Below are 17,718 nucleotides of genomic sequence, written 5' to 3' on the forward strand. Positions count from 1 at the left end.
TTGTCCTCTGAATCCTTCAGATGTTCATTGGCAAACTTCAGACGGGCATGTATATGTGCTTTCTTGAGCAGGGGGACCTTGCGGGCGCTGCAGGATTTCAGTCCTTCACGGCGTAGTGTGTTACCAATTGTTTTCTTGGTGACTATGGTCCCAGCTGCCTTGAGATCATTGACAAGATCCTCCCGTGTAGTTCTGGGCTGATTCCTCACCATTCTCATGATCATTGCAACTCCACGAGGTGAGATCTTGCATGGAGCCCCAGGCCAAGGGAGATTGACAGTTCTTTTGTGTTTCTTCCATTTGCGAATAATCGCACCAACTGTTGTCACCTTCTCACCAAGCTGCTTGGCGATGGTCTTGTAGCCCATTCCAGCCTTGTGTAGGTCTACAATCTTGTCCCTGACATCCTCGGAGAGCTCTTTGGTCTTGGCCATGATGGAGAGTTTGGAATCTGATTGATTGATTGCTTCTGTGGACAGGTGTCTTTTATACAGGTAACAAGCTGAGATTAGGAGCACTCCCTTTAAGAGTGTGCTCCTAATCTCAGCTCGTTACCTGTATAAAAGACACCTGGGAGCCATAAATCTTTCTGATTGAGAGGGGGTCAAATACTTATTTCCCTCATTAAAATGCAATTTATAACATTTTTGACATGCGTTTTTCAGGATTTTTTTGTTGTTATTCTGTCTCTCCCTGTTCAAATAAACCTACCATTAAAATTATAGACTGATCCTTTCTTTGTCAGTGGGCAAACGTACAAAATCAGCAGGAGATCAAATACTTTTTTCCCTCACTGTATGTGTGTGCTGCCATTCAGTAACACACTTTCTCTCTGATATAATGGCAGAGGCCTGCACCTCATCAGTGGCTGACCCATGCCTGGTTCCCAGGCCCCAGTATGAGGGTGGATAGGGAGGGAAGGGGGTTCAAGGGCCAGGTGTTTTGGGGACAGGAGAGCGCTGGACTACAATGGTGGTCACTCTCAAGGGTGGAAGATTATGTCGGCTGATGCACTCAAAATGAATAATCTCATATTTAATGACAAGCGGCAAGATGATAAACTCATTATTTTTATAACATATTATTTCGATATTAAATAATTAGATAGGTTGATTATGCAAAAACGCAAAAGCCTTCTTTCTTCATTATAAGAAAGGTCATTGTAGTGTCACTTGTCATTTCTTTCTCTTGGGGTGAGTGTTTTTTCTTGACTGTTTTCACACACTATGACACCAGTCATCATTAAAACCTGCATAGAGGTGAAACACAAACAGAGGATCTTAGAGATAACAATGGGTAATGAGGAGAACGTTTTTCAAGCGGTCTGAATAGTGTGTGTGGAGTTTGAAAGGTCTTTATAACCAAGCCTCAGTTATATTAACATAACACAACAAACGCCACCAATCCATAGCTCAATCAAAACATCCTCCAGTGTGGCCCAGGTCACAGGGGCTGCCCTCTGCTCTGTTTAGACTGTGGTTAATTGGACCACTTCACTTTGAGTAACTACTGTGTAGGAAGGACCCTCGTGTCGTCTTATAGCCTATCCCAGACTATAGCAACACCTCCACACTTGCGCAAAACACAAACGTCTAAACTTAACAGCTGGACAATGCCATATCCATTCACCTAGCACCCAGCTTCTGTCCCATGTAGAAAGGTAGACAATGAAATCATTATTAATATTGCCAGGGGGTTAATCACAAGCAACAGAGAGAAATTATTTTTGGGTGAAGCATTTACAGTTGTGACACCAGTCCAGGCCCCACCACAGAGTAAAGGTCTGAGTGCGAGAGCAGTTTTGCTTCAGATGCTGCCCGTCTCCAGAGACCACACCGGTTTGGAGGCTCTGCATGCTTGCCGTCTGTCTTCCGTCACCTCGGTGCTGCAGTGTTGTCACAAAGGCCCCTGTTGCCTTCCATTTTAGAGCACCTCCAAAGACAGGCATCTCCCTGGCAACCAGTGGTTGTTTACAGGCCTCTAGGGTCCACAGTGAGCTCTGGGTCCCCCATTCTCCAGTTGAAAAAGGCCCCCACTAAAGGAGATTGTAAGGCCTCTATTCACTGCCAGTAATTATCCGTTGTCCCCAATGTCTCACACCACCCTGTGTACTCTACTTGTTACATACCAGCAGAAGACAGGGATCTTCTCCTGGCAGTACTCCTGATTAAAGTTATGTCTCTAATTTCAGTTCAAAGATCACAACACAGTAAACATGTTACCCCCACTACTACCTTCACATTGAATGGGTATCAAATTCAAAAATCTAGCGACAACATATCAGGAAGGAAAAAGAGAGAGTGGGATGGGTCAGTGTTTTTATTGAGGGGGGAAAAAAATCTGCTACAAATACAATATCTTATTAAACTTCAAACAGTGTTAGAACTTGAATATCCACATTGTTATTACTGGTATTATTACTATTTTTCAAGAATGCATAAATCACATTTAAACACATACAGGCCCTGACAGTAGGGCCAAAACCCCAGGGTGGGTCTCTAGGGCACAGTGGCCCTGAAGGAAACTATCTGGTTCAAGTGACTATAGCTCAGTCCCCCTGGGGAGGACAACATCAGCCTGTGTCTATACTGAGTGACATTACATACACTCCCAGGGCAGCCAAGTCCTGGGGGACACAGTCAGACACAGGCTCTGTCTTCTCTGATTGCTGTGATACCAGTCTATATGGCAGCCTAACCAAGTTCAGAACAGACAGTCTCAGTAAGGCCCTCGAGAAAAATGACCCAACAAAGTTCATACAACTACTTTCCTTTTCACTGTCCTGTTTTTGGTGTATGTCTTTGTTGCAGGTGGTCTATCAGTGTGTGACCTGCAACATTGAGTTTATTTTACAGAGATTGGGCTGGTTTTGACCACAAGCAGGACATCTGGGATGATGATGCACAGTACAGTGGCATTATGCATGGACGCAACAATACACAGTGAAAAGTATACATTTCAGGTATACTCCATAGAAAATCTACATTAGGCTACAGCTGTGCACATGAACGCTGATCTAAAACATACAATACCTTTTACCTTACATTTATAAAATAGCATCATTATTAGGTAGTAAAAAAGGCTGAGTAAATGATGAAATGAAGGATGCGTGACAATTCCTTGGTGCCCCAGAAGAAACTCAGGACTTCTCATGGTGACGACAGTTTTTCTCTAATGGCTACCCCTGTCAAGACTGTGCCACCAACCGGTACATTACATTTAAAACACTGAAAATATGTCTATCAAATAAGGATGTATTATCTCCAAGAACACTGACGAAGCCGAGAGACCATTTTTGTTTGCCACACTATTGTGCATCTGGGATGGTTATCTATACCCATCTATAAAATATTAAATGACACAACAGACACATTTTTGTACCATCCCAGTACTCCAAAACAACATGTTATGACTGAGATTATACTTAAGCTTCTCTCTGCTCTTACACAAAAACAGCCACAACTTACATTATCATCCATCATGAAATGGACACATTGGAACGAATGAAAGTAAAAGAGAAAGAAATGACAGAGTTCCTACCCTTCAACATATATTTCTGAATTAAAAGTGCATTATTTAAATGCATTGCTCTGTGAAAAAGATATAACTTACGAAAAGTTACACCTAAACCTAAATGTTGCATTCTCTACCGTATGTACAATTCTCCTCGGAAACAAGGAAAAACACAAATGGACAGACCATTATACTTTTACTAGTCAGTCTAGTAACAACTAATCACAATACATAATATCTTCCTCCATTGCTTGCTATATAAGAACAATCTAAACCGTTTCCTATAAGGCATCCTTCATCAGAGTGAACCAAAACATTATCTTAAATCTCCATAGATCAATGCTAGCTCAAAGGGTACACTACTACTCAAACATGGCTTATAGTTGAACATCTACTTTGGGGAAACGTACTTTTAGAATTCTATCCCTTTGAAGCAAAGTGCCTTTAAAGAAATCTATCTCATAAGATTGAATATGCAGCTGTTCTGAACAGTTCTGTTTAAATCCAACTTAAATAATTACTGCGCTATCAGAAAGTGGATGTCTTTAACAAACCATTGGAACATAATGATTGAATATACCATACACATTCCAGGCCTGTTACAGATTTTCACGGCTCTGATGACCAATGGGTTTTGGGGAGACCCCACTGAGATTGGAGAAGTGTGGATCCTGAAAGGTAAATGGCCTAGGAATATTGCAGATTCTGCAGTGTAGCAACGAACACTTTGACATTTGCATTTGACTATCAGTCCAACATTGGTGTTCAAGACAATAATTAACATAAAACTGGACTCTTATGGGGCAGCAACCAACTCAACCACAAGGATAGACTTATCCAACAGTACTCACGTCATAATACTGCACTTCTCCTAGTGGGCACTAAACCAAACAGGTCATATATTTAGGCAACACATGGGCATTCTTCACAATACTGTGAATGGGTATAAACATGATGACTTGGAGTAACACTGACTGAAGAACACGTCTTTGAATGACATGTGCCCGGTCTATTTTGAGACTGGGGCGCCCTCTTGTGTTTGAGAGCGTATTACACATGGGCTCTAAGCTCCTGCTAACAACTGTTTGATGCCAGCAGTACAGTACCAACGGGTACTTAGAAAAAGGTGGTAAAACAACGAACACATCTCCAACAAACACGTTTCTTATTATTAGTACACCATTTGAAACTGGAACATTTTCTAAAAATATATTTTTATCTTGTCTGGTGCTTCATAAAAATATCAGCAGAGTGAAGAATAAATGGAGTACTACAATTCTGTTTCTCAACTGCGAAATAAGAACAATCTATAGTTCAATTATGTAGAAAATGTGACAAGTGCAAGTATTCACAAGAATTCTGAATACAAAAAAGGGGATAGTTTGAGAGTTTGTTTTGATTTGCGTTGCAAATGTTAAGAGTGTGTTGTTGTCGTGATGGGGGTGTCAGAATGTCCTCACTCTCTGTGTTTAACTGGTCATGTCTAGACTGTCACCCAGCGGTAAGATTATCACACTGAGAATGGGGTCAAGCCATTCAACTGTAGTCCCTCAATCAAAACGCCATCAAACTATGCACTTGAGAATAAACTTTAACAGAGCTAATATGTGGTACTTTTACCAGAACGTGTGTCAAGTGATGGCTTTTTCCTGGAGTTTGAAAATGTTTCATTTGAACAGTGAAAAATAAAGAGTAAAAGAAAATACCTTAAATCATTACTTTTGGGAACCTTCATACTTTCTGCAGAAGAACAAAAATGTCCTTGCTGTACTCATTGTTTTGCATTGCAGTGGTTTTGAATTGCAGCATTTATTGGAGGCCAAGCTCCCCTCCTCCCCAGTATACAGGAAGTGAAGGGGCTGCTGCCGGCTGAGAGGATATGATGTAATGGGACGAGTTAAGCAGGTGAGCAGAGTGGATGAAGGGCCAGGCAGAGGATCAGGGACAGGGTGAGGAGATAATCTCTCTGTAGCTCTCCCAGAGTGGGAGTCTAGGCCAGGGCCAAGTCCTTCCAAACTCTCCCTGTGAGGTGGCTGTGGAGGGGGCTGGATATGAGCTGGATCCAGAGAAAGAAAGAGAGCTAGTGGGGTGTCAGGATGGAAGTGCGTCCCCAGACAGCAGAATGGGGGACTCTCAGTTCTCTGCCATGGAGAGAGCCAGGGCTGCCTGTAGTGCCGCCTCTTCATCGATACTGTAGTCCTGTAAACACAGAGTCAGACAGTCACTCACTTTAACATTTGATTTGACAGGACAGGGCCATGGCTGCCTGCAGTGATGACTCCTCGTCAATGCTGTAGTCCTGCAAACACAAAGTCAGACAGTCAACCACTGAGCAAATAACGCCTGACACCAAATAAATAAAGCAGACTGCTTTGAGATATGCAGTGCATTTATGTAACAGTACTAGGATATTACAGCGACAGTACTAGGATATTACAGTGACAGTACTAGGATATTACAGTGACAGTACTAGGATATTACAGTTACATTATTAACAACAGAACTGCTCTAGTCCTATCTAAAGAACAGACGACACAGAGCCCAGACCCCAACCCTTATCCTCACCACAAACGTGTCGTAGGAGAACTTGTGCCGGTGGAGCAGGTGCTGGAGGAAGTTGGAGCTCTTGTAGCTGGGGTCCCCCCAGGGCATGGCTGAACATACAGGACACACCTAGAAGCACACCAACCAATCAACAACCCTGTCATTACCTCACCCAATACACCAAACCAGAATGCAGTAGAATCTCTTGCAGTGACGTCAATGTCGCGTAACACTTCATATCAGCACATAAATGCTTGAGGAAATTCAGACTACGACAGTGTCCATAGTTCAGGGTATAACATAGCAGACTGACCACTTTGTTGGGATCGTTGCGGTGGTTCTCCATACAGTGTTTGACCAGCTCCTGTTGGTCCAGATTGCGGGCTCCACAGAATGGGCAGGAAAAGGTGGAGCGGTTAGGAACATTGCTGCAGGCAGGGAGAAAACACACGTTTAGAAGGAGCCATAATGTATACAACATGGGTATGCACACACACACACACACTTTGCCAGACACACACTGGATGGTGTGTTGTTGTCTGTGTGAATATAAACCCAAAGTCTGAGGCCCAGTTTCCAGACACTAGTAGGATGCCAATCATGTCCAGCAACACACCTGGAAGGACAGCTGGTCTGTGTGGACATGAGGGTCAGAGAGCAACGTGCTGCAGTGACATTTACGCTAGCCGAGCCACACAGCCGTAGAACAGGGTCCTGAACAATGTGTTCATTAACTCACTGCTCCATCAGCACTACACCAAGACAGCAGGGCCTATTCACACACTACCCTCCACAGCTGACCAGGGGCATCCCATTAGAATCCCATCAGACTTAAGGTTGACAGGTCTCTCAGGTAGGACAGTCTACTAGCTAATGGGAAATGTCCATTTGACAGACGTCTATTTGAATAGCCGATAAGGGTGCACACTATACTGTGGACTTAATAGAACAGCAATGTCCTCAGAAAAACTCCACAAAATATACCAACCAACCATAATTTCAGCCTTGGGCGGGCAACAAAAAAAGTGACAATTTAGTCAGAATAATTACTTCCTGACAAGTAGACAACACCAGAAGACGGTCCACTGTGTTCTCTGGGTCTTCAACTAGACGAGACTGCCTTTGTGGTGCTGGCAACATCGCCCAATTAAATAGTGTTTTGGAATGTGGTAAAAACAACAACCTTGAAAAGACACAGATAAGCTGTTCTGTGTTCACTCGTGAGTTCCAGATGGTCACTATAGACGTCACAGAACCTGATCACTGATCTTCCTCAGACTAGTAACTCGGTGCTTCTAGCACATGTTGGGAGTGGGACCTCCTCTGGAGTTGTTCACAGACCCTCCAGACAGAAAGACCCTATCCCAGGTATTCCCAAACTGGGGTAGGTAAAAATGTGATTCACATTTTTTTTATTTTTAAATATAGATATATATACATTTATTCTCTTCAAATTTTCAAATTGTAAATTAATAAGCCACAGGAGTTTTTCAGAGCGAGAATTAAGACGACTTTTGAGTAGTAAGACATGTATAAAAACAAGATACCATTAATAAGAAGGGGCTAGAAGCGTCTTATATGATGAACTAACGAGTGGCTAGGACAGGCAATACATTTGTGGAGGACTTAATTCTTCCTGCTGCCACAGATATGGCTGGGACAATGCTGGGGGAAAAGGACCAAAAAAACTATACAGACAATGTTTTCATCAAACAACACTGTTTCACGATGCATCAGTGACATGGCAGGAGATGTTTTGAAACAATTAGACAGACAGAGAGAGAGATTACCTGGGAATGGGCTGTGAAGTGGGGACCACAGGCACAAACTTTGGGCAGTTGGCCATCTGTTCCTGGACCTTTGCGCAAGAGGAGATGTGTGACCTCATTTTGACCAGAGACACCTGGAGCCCGCCAGTGGAGAGGAGGAGGAGAGAGAGAGGGAGGGGTGGGACATAGAAAGAGGGAGAGGAACAGGAGAGAGACAGAGGAACAGGAGAGAGAGAGAGAGCAAGACATGCTATTAAGTGAATAGGGAGATGTTTTGAGAGTGTGTGAGTGGTAGTGTGTATCATCAAGAGTGTGTCTGTACAGTATGTGTGTTGGACAGAGTGGCAGGCCATAGTAGTGTAGTTCACCTTCTTACTGCAGCCCCGACAGGGGGCCTTGTAGTTGGACAGCTGTTTCTCCACACTGGAGGACTTGTCCACCTTCTTTGGGTCAAAAGGCATGCGGCACAGAGGGCAGAGGGGAGAGGTGACCTGGAGACAAGGCTGCAGACACTCCCCACAGAACCTGCACACACACACACACAGAGAGAGAGAGAGGCAGTCAGTCGTTGACTGATACGTAAAGTCTAAACACAAAGTGAATCAGAGCGATTATTCGGAGCGAGTGTCCCAGAAAAATGTGTCATCTCAATGAGATGTGTTTGTGTGCTTAAATAAGATTCTCTGAACCTCTTCTCAAGGTTTGCCCGCACAGTGAACTCCAGTCAGTCTCATTCAGTGCCATTAGAGAAGTGGTGTATCTATTTGCTGGGGCAGCGTCACTCAGTCAGACAGCACCAGCATTCAACCCATCATCATCTCCTCTGGCGGCTCAGCAATGTGGGCACCGCTGGGTGCTGGGCCACGGTGGGGCCGAGAAATGCCCCTGCGGTGGCATGCAAACAGGCTGAGTGATGGGCAGTCACCTCCCATGACGACATGAGTCAGCAGTCAGCATTGCCAGGGGGACCTAACAGGGGGGGCTAGCATAATGCAGGGAGGGCGACGTCAGCAAACAGAGGGCCCAGAGAGCTGGTCTTGGGCTGGCCACGAAACCTCCCCTGACAAACGAGCCAGGAGTTTATACTGCCAGAGTACTGAATCATTGCGGATTTTTACAGCGCTGCTGGGTGCTTTATGGCCCTGTCAGCCTGAAGGCGAGCGGGTAGGGCAGGGAGGGGTCAGATATGTAAGGAACCATGTTGCACCTCAGAACTCAGATCTTCCTGCATAGCCACAACCAGTCTTGGTTCTAACTTTGCGGGTCTACCGCTGTTCTTCTCTTTCAGCTGGTGACCAGAACTCACCGCTTGTGGAAGAAGCCGTGCAGTCTGCCCTCAGGCAGGCTAATCAAGTGGCTAATAAACTCAACACAGCGGAGCGCTAAATAGCGTCAGGGGATGTCTATTAAAGTAATGGCACTGTGTTTCAGCACCTTAGTTATCGCATTAGCATGGGCTTAGTTTTAAATCGCTAAACATCTCTCACTTCACTCCATCCATACTCAACCAGCTACATGACCCATGTGACCTCCTCTGGAGTCACTTCCTTCTTCCCAGTCACATGGGAAACCCCAAAACAAATGTCATCTAGTCAAAACATGTTCAAAATATCCACAAACTCTATTGGTTTCCATCCGCCAAACACTGTTGAGCTGAGAAGTGGATGCCTACATTAAGATTAAAACATGCGTATAAATTAGGCCTCGTGAGTAAGCCTAGACCAATTCTCAAGAGAGTCCACAATACTTGGAAAGACATTTCTTTGAGAAATTATACATGACTGTAGAGGCTGGTAATAATATTCTCTGGGCCAATCATTGCCTCGTATTCAAAAAGGTACACTCAGCTAGCCTAGGCTGTAGAATTGCAGCACATCTCAATATCAGAGCAGTACAAGTCATTTGCCGTCCTTTTCTACTATCTTAATAAACCAATAGCACCGTGAAAGACGTTGGCCAAATGATTGCTACAATGCTGACACTAGGATCCAACAACGTAACATGTTACTGTTTGTATGCGCGAGGCTCAGCTAGCATAAATGTCACCGGAGCACATTGCGTTCTGACCCTCATGTCGGAGTCAGTTGTTCCGTGAGGCGTTGTCCGAAAGTGCGAGCCTGTGTCTATCTTGCAAAGTGTGGTGTCTGTCAGGTTAGATCAAAATAACGTTTGCAGTCTGTCCTCATACCTATTCACGCTCCCAGACACTCCAGAAAACGATCCCAAAAACCTATTTATAGATCAATAAAACAGATAGGTGGGAGGGACTTTTTTGCAGCTCCAAAACAGATCGTTTGGGGACCCGTTTGATCAGCTGAGATTAGTGAAGCTCTCTGTCTGGACCGTGATGAAGGACTGTCTAGGGTTGATACTGTCTCAGAGACTAGACAGACCAACTTGAGAGGAGCAGCATTGAACAAAGCACATATTCAAACAGCACTGATGAATACTAAAAGCCAGCAGTGCTAAAACACCATAATTTTGGCCTGTCACAGACAGACAGACAGACAGAGACAGAGAGAGCTACGACAGTGTCGAACTACAACGGTCTGCAGAACATGCAGCGAGCAACACGAGCCCCATAAAAACGCTCATCTCCCTCTCCTGCAGAGAACAACTCCTCCACATAAAAGTCTGAGGGGAAACTTATCTCCATATCAATGAAATACAAATCTGTCCCAAGTACCCCAGCGGCAGCAGAGGTCTTTCAAAGTAAGCATCCTGAACGGCTGTAAGCCAACTTATCTTCTAGCCTCGTCTGTCATCACTTAAAGATGCCCGGGTTTAGTAGACTCCTATTAGAGATTTAAATCACCGCCACTGTATTTAACATTCAGACAGCAGAACGCCACCACCTGCAGGCTCACACACACACACACACAGACACGTCTTGCGTTTAACTGAGAAGGGGCTAAAGAAAGAGTTGTGGTCAAGTGTGTGGTGACGTGGGAGTGACAAACACTCAAGGGTGAAACCGGCGTTGTTGAAATACTGTTCTGTACTGCCTAGTTGTACACATTTTGGCCATGCCCAATATGCTTCCTGAGTATTTACATGAAATTCTCATCCATAGATAAAAGATAAGCAGTTGCCTACTATTTAGAATATTACACGGGAATGTGATTATTAGGCTACCTAAGGAAGGTGTTAAAGGAGCAGGCGAGGAACAACCTATTCCTCCAGGAGTAAAAGACAGTCAACAAAGAGGCCTATCTATGTGTAAAAATAGTGCCATCTCCCCATTATAGATAGAGAGAGAGACAATGGCCTCGCCTGCCGTCACAACGCAGCACACACCTGGCCCAAGGATACCGGGACGACTTGCTGATGCATATGGTATATGATGATGATGTATGGCGCTATAAGGAGAGAAGCTCCATAACGGTGTATATTTGATCTACCCTCTCCACCTCCCTCCCTGAAGGAATGAGGCGAGCTCACCATGTTTCCTGTGCAGAGAAGTGAGAGGAAACTTTCGGAGAGATATTTGCTGCCACTTCAGGAGCTGCAGAGGTAGGCTAATGAGAGCAAATGAAGCCAGGTGCTACTAGAACACAGAAGGCTCAGGGCTGGCTCCTCGCCATCTGCACCTCAGCTCAATCTACTCAATCTACTAGACAGTGCAGAGCATAGAGGAGAAGTAGGAACTCATGGGTGTTTCTCCCCCTGAACAGACACAGGCTTCCACCTTAAAACAATCAGATTTAACAGAGCAGAGAGGGTATGAGTTTGCGAGGGCATTTCGCACATTCAGCAAGTTTGACATGGCAGAACATCTTTACATGTGACTTTCAGAAGCTTCGTTCTCAGCTGAAATAAGGCTCTTCTCACACGCCGTCAGATGGTCTTGTCACTGTAACGTCACAGGACAGAATTAAAGGCTTGACAGCACAGAAAACCAGCAGCAGAAATGAGGGAAACCATAGAGCTAGCCTGTATAATCTCCTGCAGTATCAGAGGAGACTACTGCCCATCCCAGTCAACCCCATGCTTACACATCCCCTGCCTGCCCATTGAAACACATGGCTTACGTGACACTCCACTGTTAGAGAGGGTGGGGGCGAGGACAGTTCGTTTTGACATGACACACCTCAAGGTTCTCTCGGCTGGACATCCTCTGAATGTACCGTAACACCAAAGTCACTGTATGCCAACGCAGAGGGAAAAGCTCTCCCAGTATAGCCTAGAAGACTGTAGTGCAATGTACATCATTGTGAGCACTAGGAATGAAAATCCAGCAGCAGGCTAGGTTGTGAAACAAACACATTTTTCACAGAGAGTGTCACGTGTGCTCCCTCTCCGGCCTCTGGGTCACCAGGCTGCTCATTATGGCGCACACCTGTCACCATCGTTACACGCACCTGCGCGACTCAGCGCACATCGTTACAGAATAACGCCTCACCTAAGGGAGGCATAAAGGACTTTATATATATTCTGTGTCAGGTGGAATGACGTCGGGTTCGGGAGCTGCTATAGGCTCCCCTGCCTCGGCCGGTCTGTCAGATCCCCGCTCATCAGCAGGGGTGACCGGTCCGCTCCTGATCCCCGGGATCGTCATTTTGGTCGGCGTCCTGTGGCTGGAGACGCGTATCGGGGAGGGGGGGGTACTGTAACGTGTGCTCCCTCTCTGGCCTCTAGGTAACCAGGCTGCTTGTTATGGTGCAGACCTGTCACCATCGTTAACCGCACCTGCACGTCATCAGACTCACCTGGACTCCATCACTTCCCTGATTACCTTCCATACATATATACATACATGCATGCATGTCACTCCCTTTGGTTCCTTCCACAGGCGTCATTGTTTCTGTGTCATGTCTGTGTTTCTTGTTTTGTATTATGTTGCGTTTATTTATTAAAACACTCGCTCCCTGAACTTGCTTCCCGACTTTCAGCGCACATCGTTACAGAGAGGAAGCCAAGAAGAGTCTCAGTCAGTATTGGCTTAAAATATCCACCTGCTCTTTGTAGAAGAACCAAAATTGATCCGAGGACATTTAAGGACTGTTATAGCAAATTACTGTCTGCATGAGAGGCAAAACAAACCCTTCAATTCTGCCACTGTACTGAGACAACTAAACGAAAGCCACCTCAGTCAGCTTTCCAGGCTACCGCCCACGCACACAGGAAGGTTCAGCTAAAGGTATCCTGATGCAACATCAGACCACACAAAGTGCATGATCAGTTCTCTGCCAGGTTGCAATGCCAATCGTGCTTGGCAACAGTCTGAAGTAGTGAACTGTTTTTGTTGTTGTAGCTACAATAGTTACACAGTATATTGCCCTTTCCCACAGACCCATTTAGCAGAGTGGGGAGCTGATTAGAAAGCCATATTGGCCAGAGGAAACAGACTTAAAATCCAACAGTGGGATCCATGCCAGCGCCACAGGAGGCAAAGCAGGTGCACGAGTCCGTGTGTATGTGATTGTGTGCGAGCGAGACTGCACGCTTAAGCAATGCATGCACACAGTAGTGTAGAAGGTAGTGAGTGGTCTCCTCCATGGCCTGAGAGAGCAGTAAGATGCAGCTCGGCTGGAGCAGGGGAGAGTGAAAGAATGGAGCGAGAGACAGCGAAATGTATGCCGGCACACTGCCTAGCTGAGTGAAAACATGAGAATGCAGGACAACCTTGAAGGAATAAAAGCTACTGTTTTGCTCCTTTCCTCCCTCTCTCTCAACGGGCAAACTTCATCAAATCACCCTAGACAAGGAAGGAGGTGGGGGATGGGTAGGAGTCAGGCTGCCGTGGGTTCAGCCCACTAACAACGCCACGTGAGGAAGAGAGGGATGGAAGGAGAGAGATACAAAAAAAGAGAGTAGGCGAGGGATGAAGCTTAGGTAAAGGCTTTGAGCAGGTGTGTTACTGGACTGGGTTATGCTGATGCACACTGTATGAGATGCACCCATTTCTCCATTGAAGCTTTTGTCTATGTTCAAGAGAAGAGTGGGGTAAGGGATTGAAACAGCCAGATGGAGACTTTACCACTGAGTGGGATACGGATTAGGTCTGGCCTCTTGAGGTTTCAACAGATTGAGGTTTGCGATGAAGACTAAAGTGCATGCTCTGGAGAGTTTGAGATAACGTTGGGATTGTGGAGCGGTCCTTTTGGGGGAGGGATTTGGAATTTACAAACTGATATACGGTTCCCATCTCAAATCAAATCAAATTTTATTAGTCACATGTGCAAGGGCACCGGTTAGTTGAGGCAGTATGTACATGTAGGTAGAGTTATTAAAAAGTGACTATGCATAGATGATACAAACAGAGAGTAGCAGCGGTGTAAAAGATGGGGAGAGGGGGGTGGGGGGCAATGCAAATAGTCTGGGTGGCCATTTGATTAGATGATTTGATCTTATTCATAATATTGTCTATAATGCTGAATAGACCGGAGTCTCTCAGTTTTGTCCTGGGCAAGGTATTACAGACACTTGGAAAAAGTAATCTCATACCAAGATCAATGGCTAAAAATGAGTTGTCCACATGGATACATACCTGTGAGCCACTGGAGACTTCAGAGGGGAGGACGGCTCATAATAATGGCGGGGATTTAGTGAATGGAATGGTATCAAACACCTGGTTTCATGTGGTCTTTAGCGTCACCATGACAATGAGCAGCACCAGGACATGTGCGTGCAAGTGTGTGTGGTAGTGCAATCATGACAACAGTGTTTAATTCCATCATCCCCAGCTCTTTTTTTCTCCCGCTGGATTACATCCATGTACATTTCATGCTTCAAGTGTTGTTGTCAGGATAATAGCACAGACAGGACCTTTAGTTCTGGGTTCAACCAGAACCACTGACCTCAATAATGAGGTTTAATAGAAAATACATTCATTCTCCCTGTGGTTATTTCTATATTTAGACTGACTGTATGCATATGTCCCTAAACGACAGTTATATGCCCCTCACTGGCATTATGCTGTATGAATACAGAGCAGAGAACATTTTTTGTACTTAAGAGAGATATTGGTGATATCTGAGTCAACGACATGACCACTTCTAGTTGAATTAACGTTAAACACAAAATATAAAATGTACAGTATTAGCCCATGTTTTCTACACACATTCATGGGTGTTGAAATCTGCTTGGACACTAACTCCCGATGAGGAAGAGGATGGCTTGCGTAAATTTCAACCTCAGCAAAGGTGTGTGTGTGATGTGAGATGTTGACATCCAGAGCCAGTCTCACACAGATCGGACGAGCCTACATGCATGTCAGATAGAAGTGTGCCACAGAAAAGCTGTATGTCACTGGAGCGAGCAGGCAAATGAAAAGCGAGAAGAGCTGCTCTGAGTACCTCGCCCAAATGTCATCAGCAAGCTCAGTACTGCTGGTGGGACAGGCCAACAGACAGCCACACAGCAAACAACACCTTGAGCAGACTATTCAATCCACCCACCAGACCCACATTACACCACTTCCCACAAGACAGACCAAAAAAGAAAAAAGATGGGGCTCTGAGGTCTGTCTGACTCATGTCTTTAAATGAGCAGCCATATTAACGCTCCCATTGTCAGAGAAATGAAATCCTAAAAAAAGGGCAGGGGGAACGGTTTGTTTAGCGAGTGACAACGCAGTCAGTTTCAAGTCAACCCTACACATTCATTCCTGTAGACACACAGAAGGTGTCAAAAAGGAAGAATAGAAGAGAGCTGTTTTCCAAATGCCAGTAATCTTCAGTGTTGACAGCAGAAGAATGGGCATCAAGTTGCCCTCAAAAATAACATTTTAGAGTAGACTGCATTTAGACCTTTTCTGTGTAACTGCTAGTAATGAAATTCACAGGAGGCAAAAAAAATAAAACACAGGCAGTGTTACTTTAGCTACAGCCCTGCAAAGATGTTCATTAACGTTCAGATTAGGGGAACTAGCCATAATAGTCAATAACTGGTGAAGATGTGGCTCCTCCAAATAGCTTTTTTAAAACTCATTCAAATGGCTTATAAAACTGGAGCATTCAGACCCATTGGTTTTCAACCTTGTGGTGTGTGTTCTTAACAAAACAAGTGTAGCCTAACGATTGTAAAAAAAAAAAAGTCTTATTGAGGTAAATTAATGCCATGTTCTCAACCTAACTTTTACAACCACTATTCAGCGAGCTTCCTTTCACAGCTGCAGTCTTTTCATGTACATGTGAAATGATCACAGTGAGAGAATGGTGCAGGCAGAAGCTCTGCTCAGTGTTCCAGCTCTGCTCAATGTTCCAGAAGCAGCACCTCACAGATCAAAGGCAACTCTCATGTGCCACACTGAGGTTATATTACCCACGTTCCCGAGGCCTAGCCAAGGACATCGCGGCCAGCTTATGGTGAAATGCAGTGGTGGGAAAACAAACCTGAAAAAAACAACATGAATAATTCGGCTTCTTCTCTGACTGAGTACTAAAACGCTACAGAAACATGATAGAGCAAACAATGCAATGAGCGTCATGAGAATCCAAAACATCCCATTCAACATGTTCATATTGTTGTTTCCACATATCCTAGTGCTGGTTTAAAGTATACACAACGGTCTTCCTCTTTTCGACAACACGTCTCATTTTAGCCTAGACAACCGATCGTGGGCACCATCTAGTGCCTACTATCGGCTGCCTCGGCTAATCTAATTTGTGTTTCAGACGCATTTCCTCCGTCTGTGGCTATTATGTCTTTATTATGAAAAAGCTGTTGTCCAACATTTCTCATCAAATCCGCTATAATAGCCTAGCTAGTATTTTACGTCGATGTGTTTCGAGAGGCACTGAACTACCACCTAGCCCGCTTTGTTCTACTGTCTGAGCTCCCTTGCGTTCCCTTTGGCAAGTTGGCATCCCAAGAAAAACAAAAACATTATCCCTATCCCAGTATCAGTGCATTTTTTTCTATCATAGATGTGCCATTTTTGCTGTGAATCATAAGCATTTTATAACAAAACCGTTACTTTTAAGTGACATGCAAAAATAAGGTTGACAGCTCAGTATCTGCAGACTGATAAGTGACAACAACTAATACAAATATGAGAGACTTTCTGCTATATACAATAATAGCACGTTGTTGTTTAAGTGAGAGACTTGTCTGAGAAGCAAGAGATCACAAATCCGTCAACTTACGTGTGGGCACATCTTCCAATGGTGACAGGTTTATGATACACCTCCAGGCAAATTGGGCAGGAGAACTGGCTCTCGAGGCTCTCGCCAGTGGCAGCCGCGGCTGCCCCGTTTTGTTGGTGCTGCCTGAGCTGATGAGTAGCCGACACAAAACTGCGAAACATCGCCATCATGAACGAGGATCTTGCTCGCACTTCGTTCTCGACTATGGCTGCAACTACCTGGGTGTATTCACATCGAGTATTTACATCGATTGTGCACGATGGACATCCTTTGTGTGAATAAAGCGTATGAATAAAGCTATGAACTGTTTGTGTAAAATAATGTAGCTAACAGACACTACATCAGTCCGCTACACGAGCGCTCGAGAGGACACGCCGAAGCACGAAAGAAGTAAACATTACAAGACAGTGCAGGTTGACGAGAGGACCTGAGCCGGGCGCTGAGCAGATTATTCGATCTTCAAATCATTTTGATTTACATACAACTGACCAAAATATATCCAGATTCTTAAAAGATCAGGTAATTTGCACAACTGCTCGTTCAGCGCGACTCTAACGAACAAGCCGTACAGCTACAACAAAAAGATTACGTTTCTGGGCATTGAAGTCTCGTTCGCGATATCACCAATTCAGTTTACAGCCGCTTCAAACTACAGTCCCAGAATACATTGTTTCATTGTGTTGTAAAATATTTACTTTATTAGAATTCAAATTTTCTCTTTTAAATATGTGTTGCAACATTGATTAATGTGATACATCCACAAAAAGAACAGTGATCCAACCACAAAACGCTCTTCACGTGAC

General features: G+C 44.6%; 1 protein-coding gene across 2 annotated transcripts; it reads right to left on the bottom strand.

The window, feature by feature from the left end:
- Nucleotides 1-2,301: 2,301 nt before the first annotated feature.
- Nucleotides 2,302-17,642, bottom strand: LOC106562062 (E3 ubiquitin-protein ligase RNF166). Of its 2 annotated transcripts, none has more exons than XM_014126610.2 (6): nt 16,916-17,642; nt 8,195-8,351; nt 7,848-7,960; nt 6,371-6,485; nt 6,079-6,186; nt 2,302-5,712 (listed from the first exon to the last, which is right to left on the bottom strand). In XM_014126610.2, exons 1-6 carry the CDS (start codon nt 17,083-17,085, stop codon nt 5,647-5,649), a joined length of 729 nt encoding a protein of 242 aa, XP_013982085.1. In that variant the 5' UTR covers nt 17,086-17,642; the 3' UTR covers nt 2,302-5,646. The 2 variants fall into 2 exon arrangements, with proteins under 2 accessions (XP_013982085.1, XP_013982084.1); XM_014126609.2 differs by having other exon boundaries at nt 2,302-5,812.
- Nucleotides 17,643-17,718: the final 76 nt, after the last annotated feature.

The sequence above is a fragment of the Salmo salar genome, chromosome ssa11 (genome assembly GCF_905237065.1).
Source record: "Salmo salar chromosome ssa11, Ssal_v3.1, whole genome shotgun sequence".
In the NCBI taxonomy this organism is placed as follows: domain Eukaryota; kingdom Metazoa; phylum Chordata; class Actinopteri; order Salmoniformes; family Salmonidae; genus Salmo; species Salmo salar.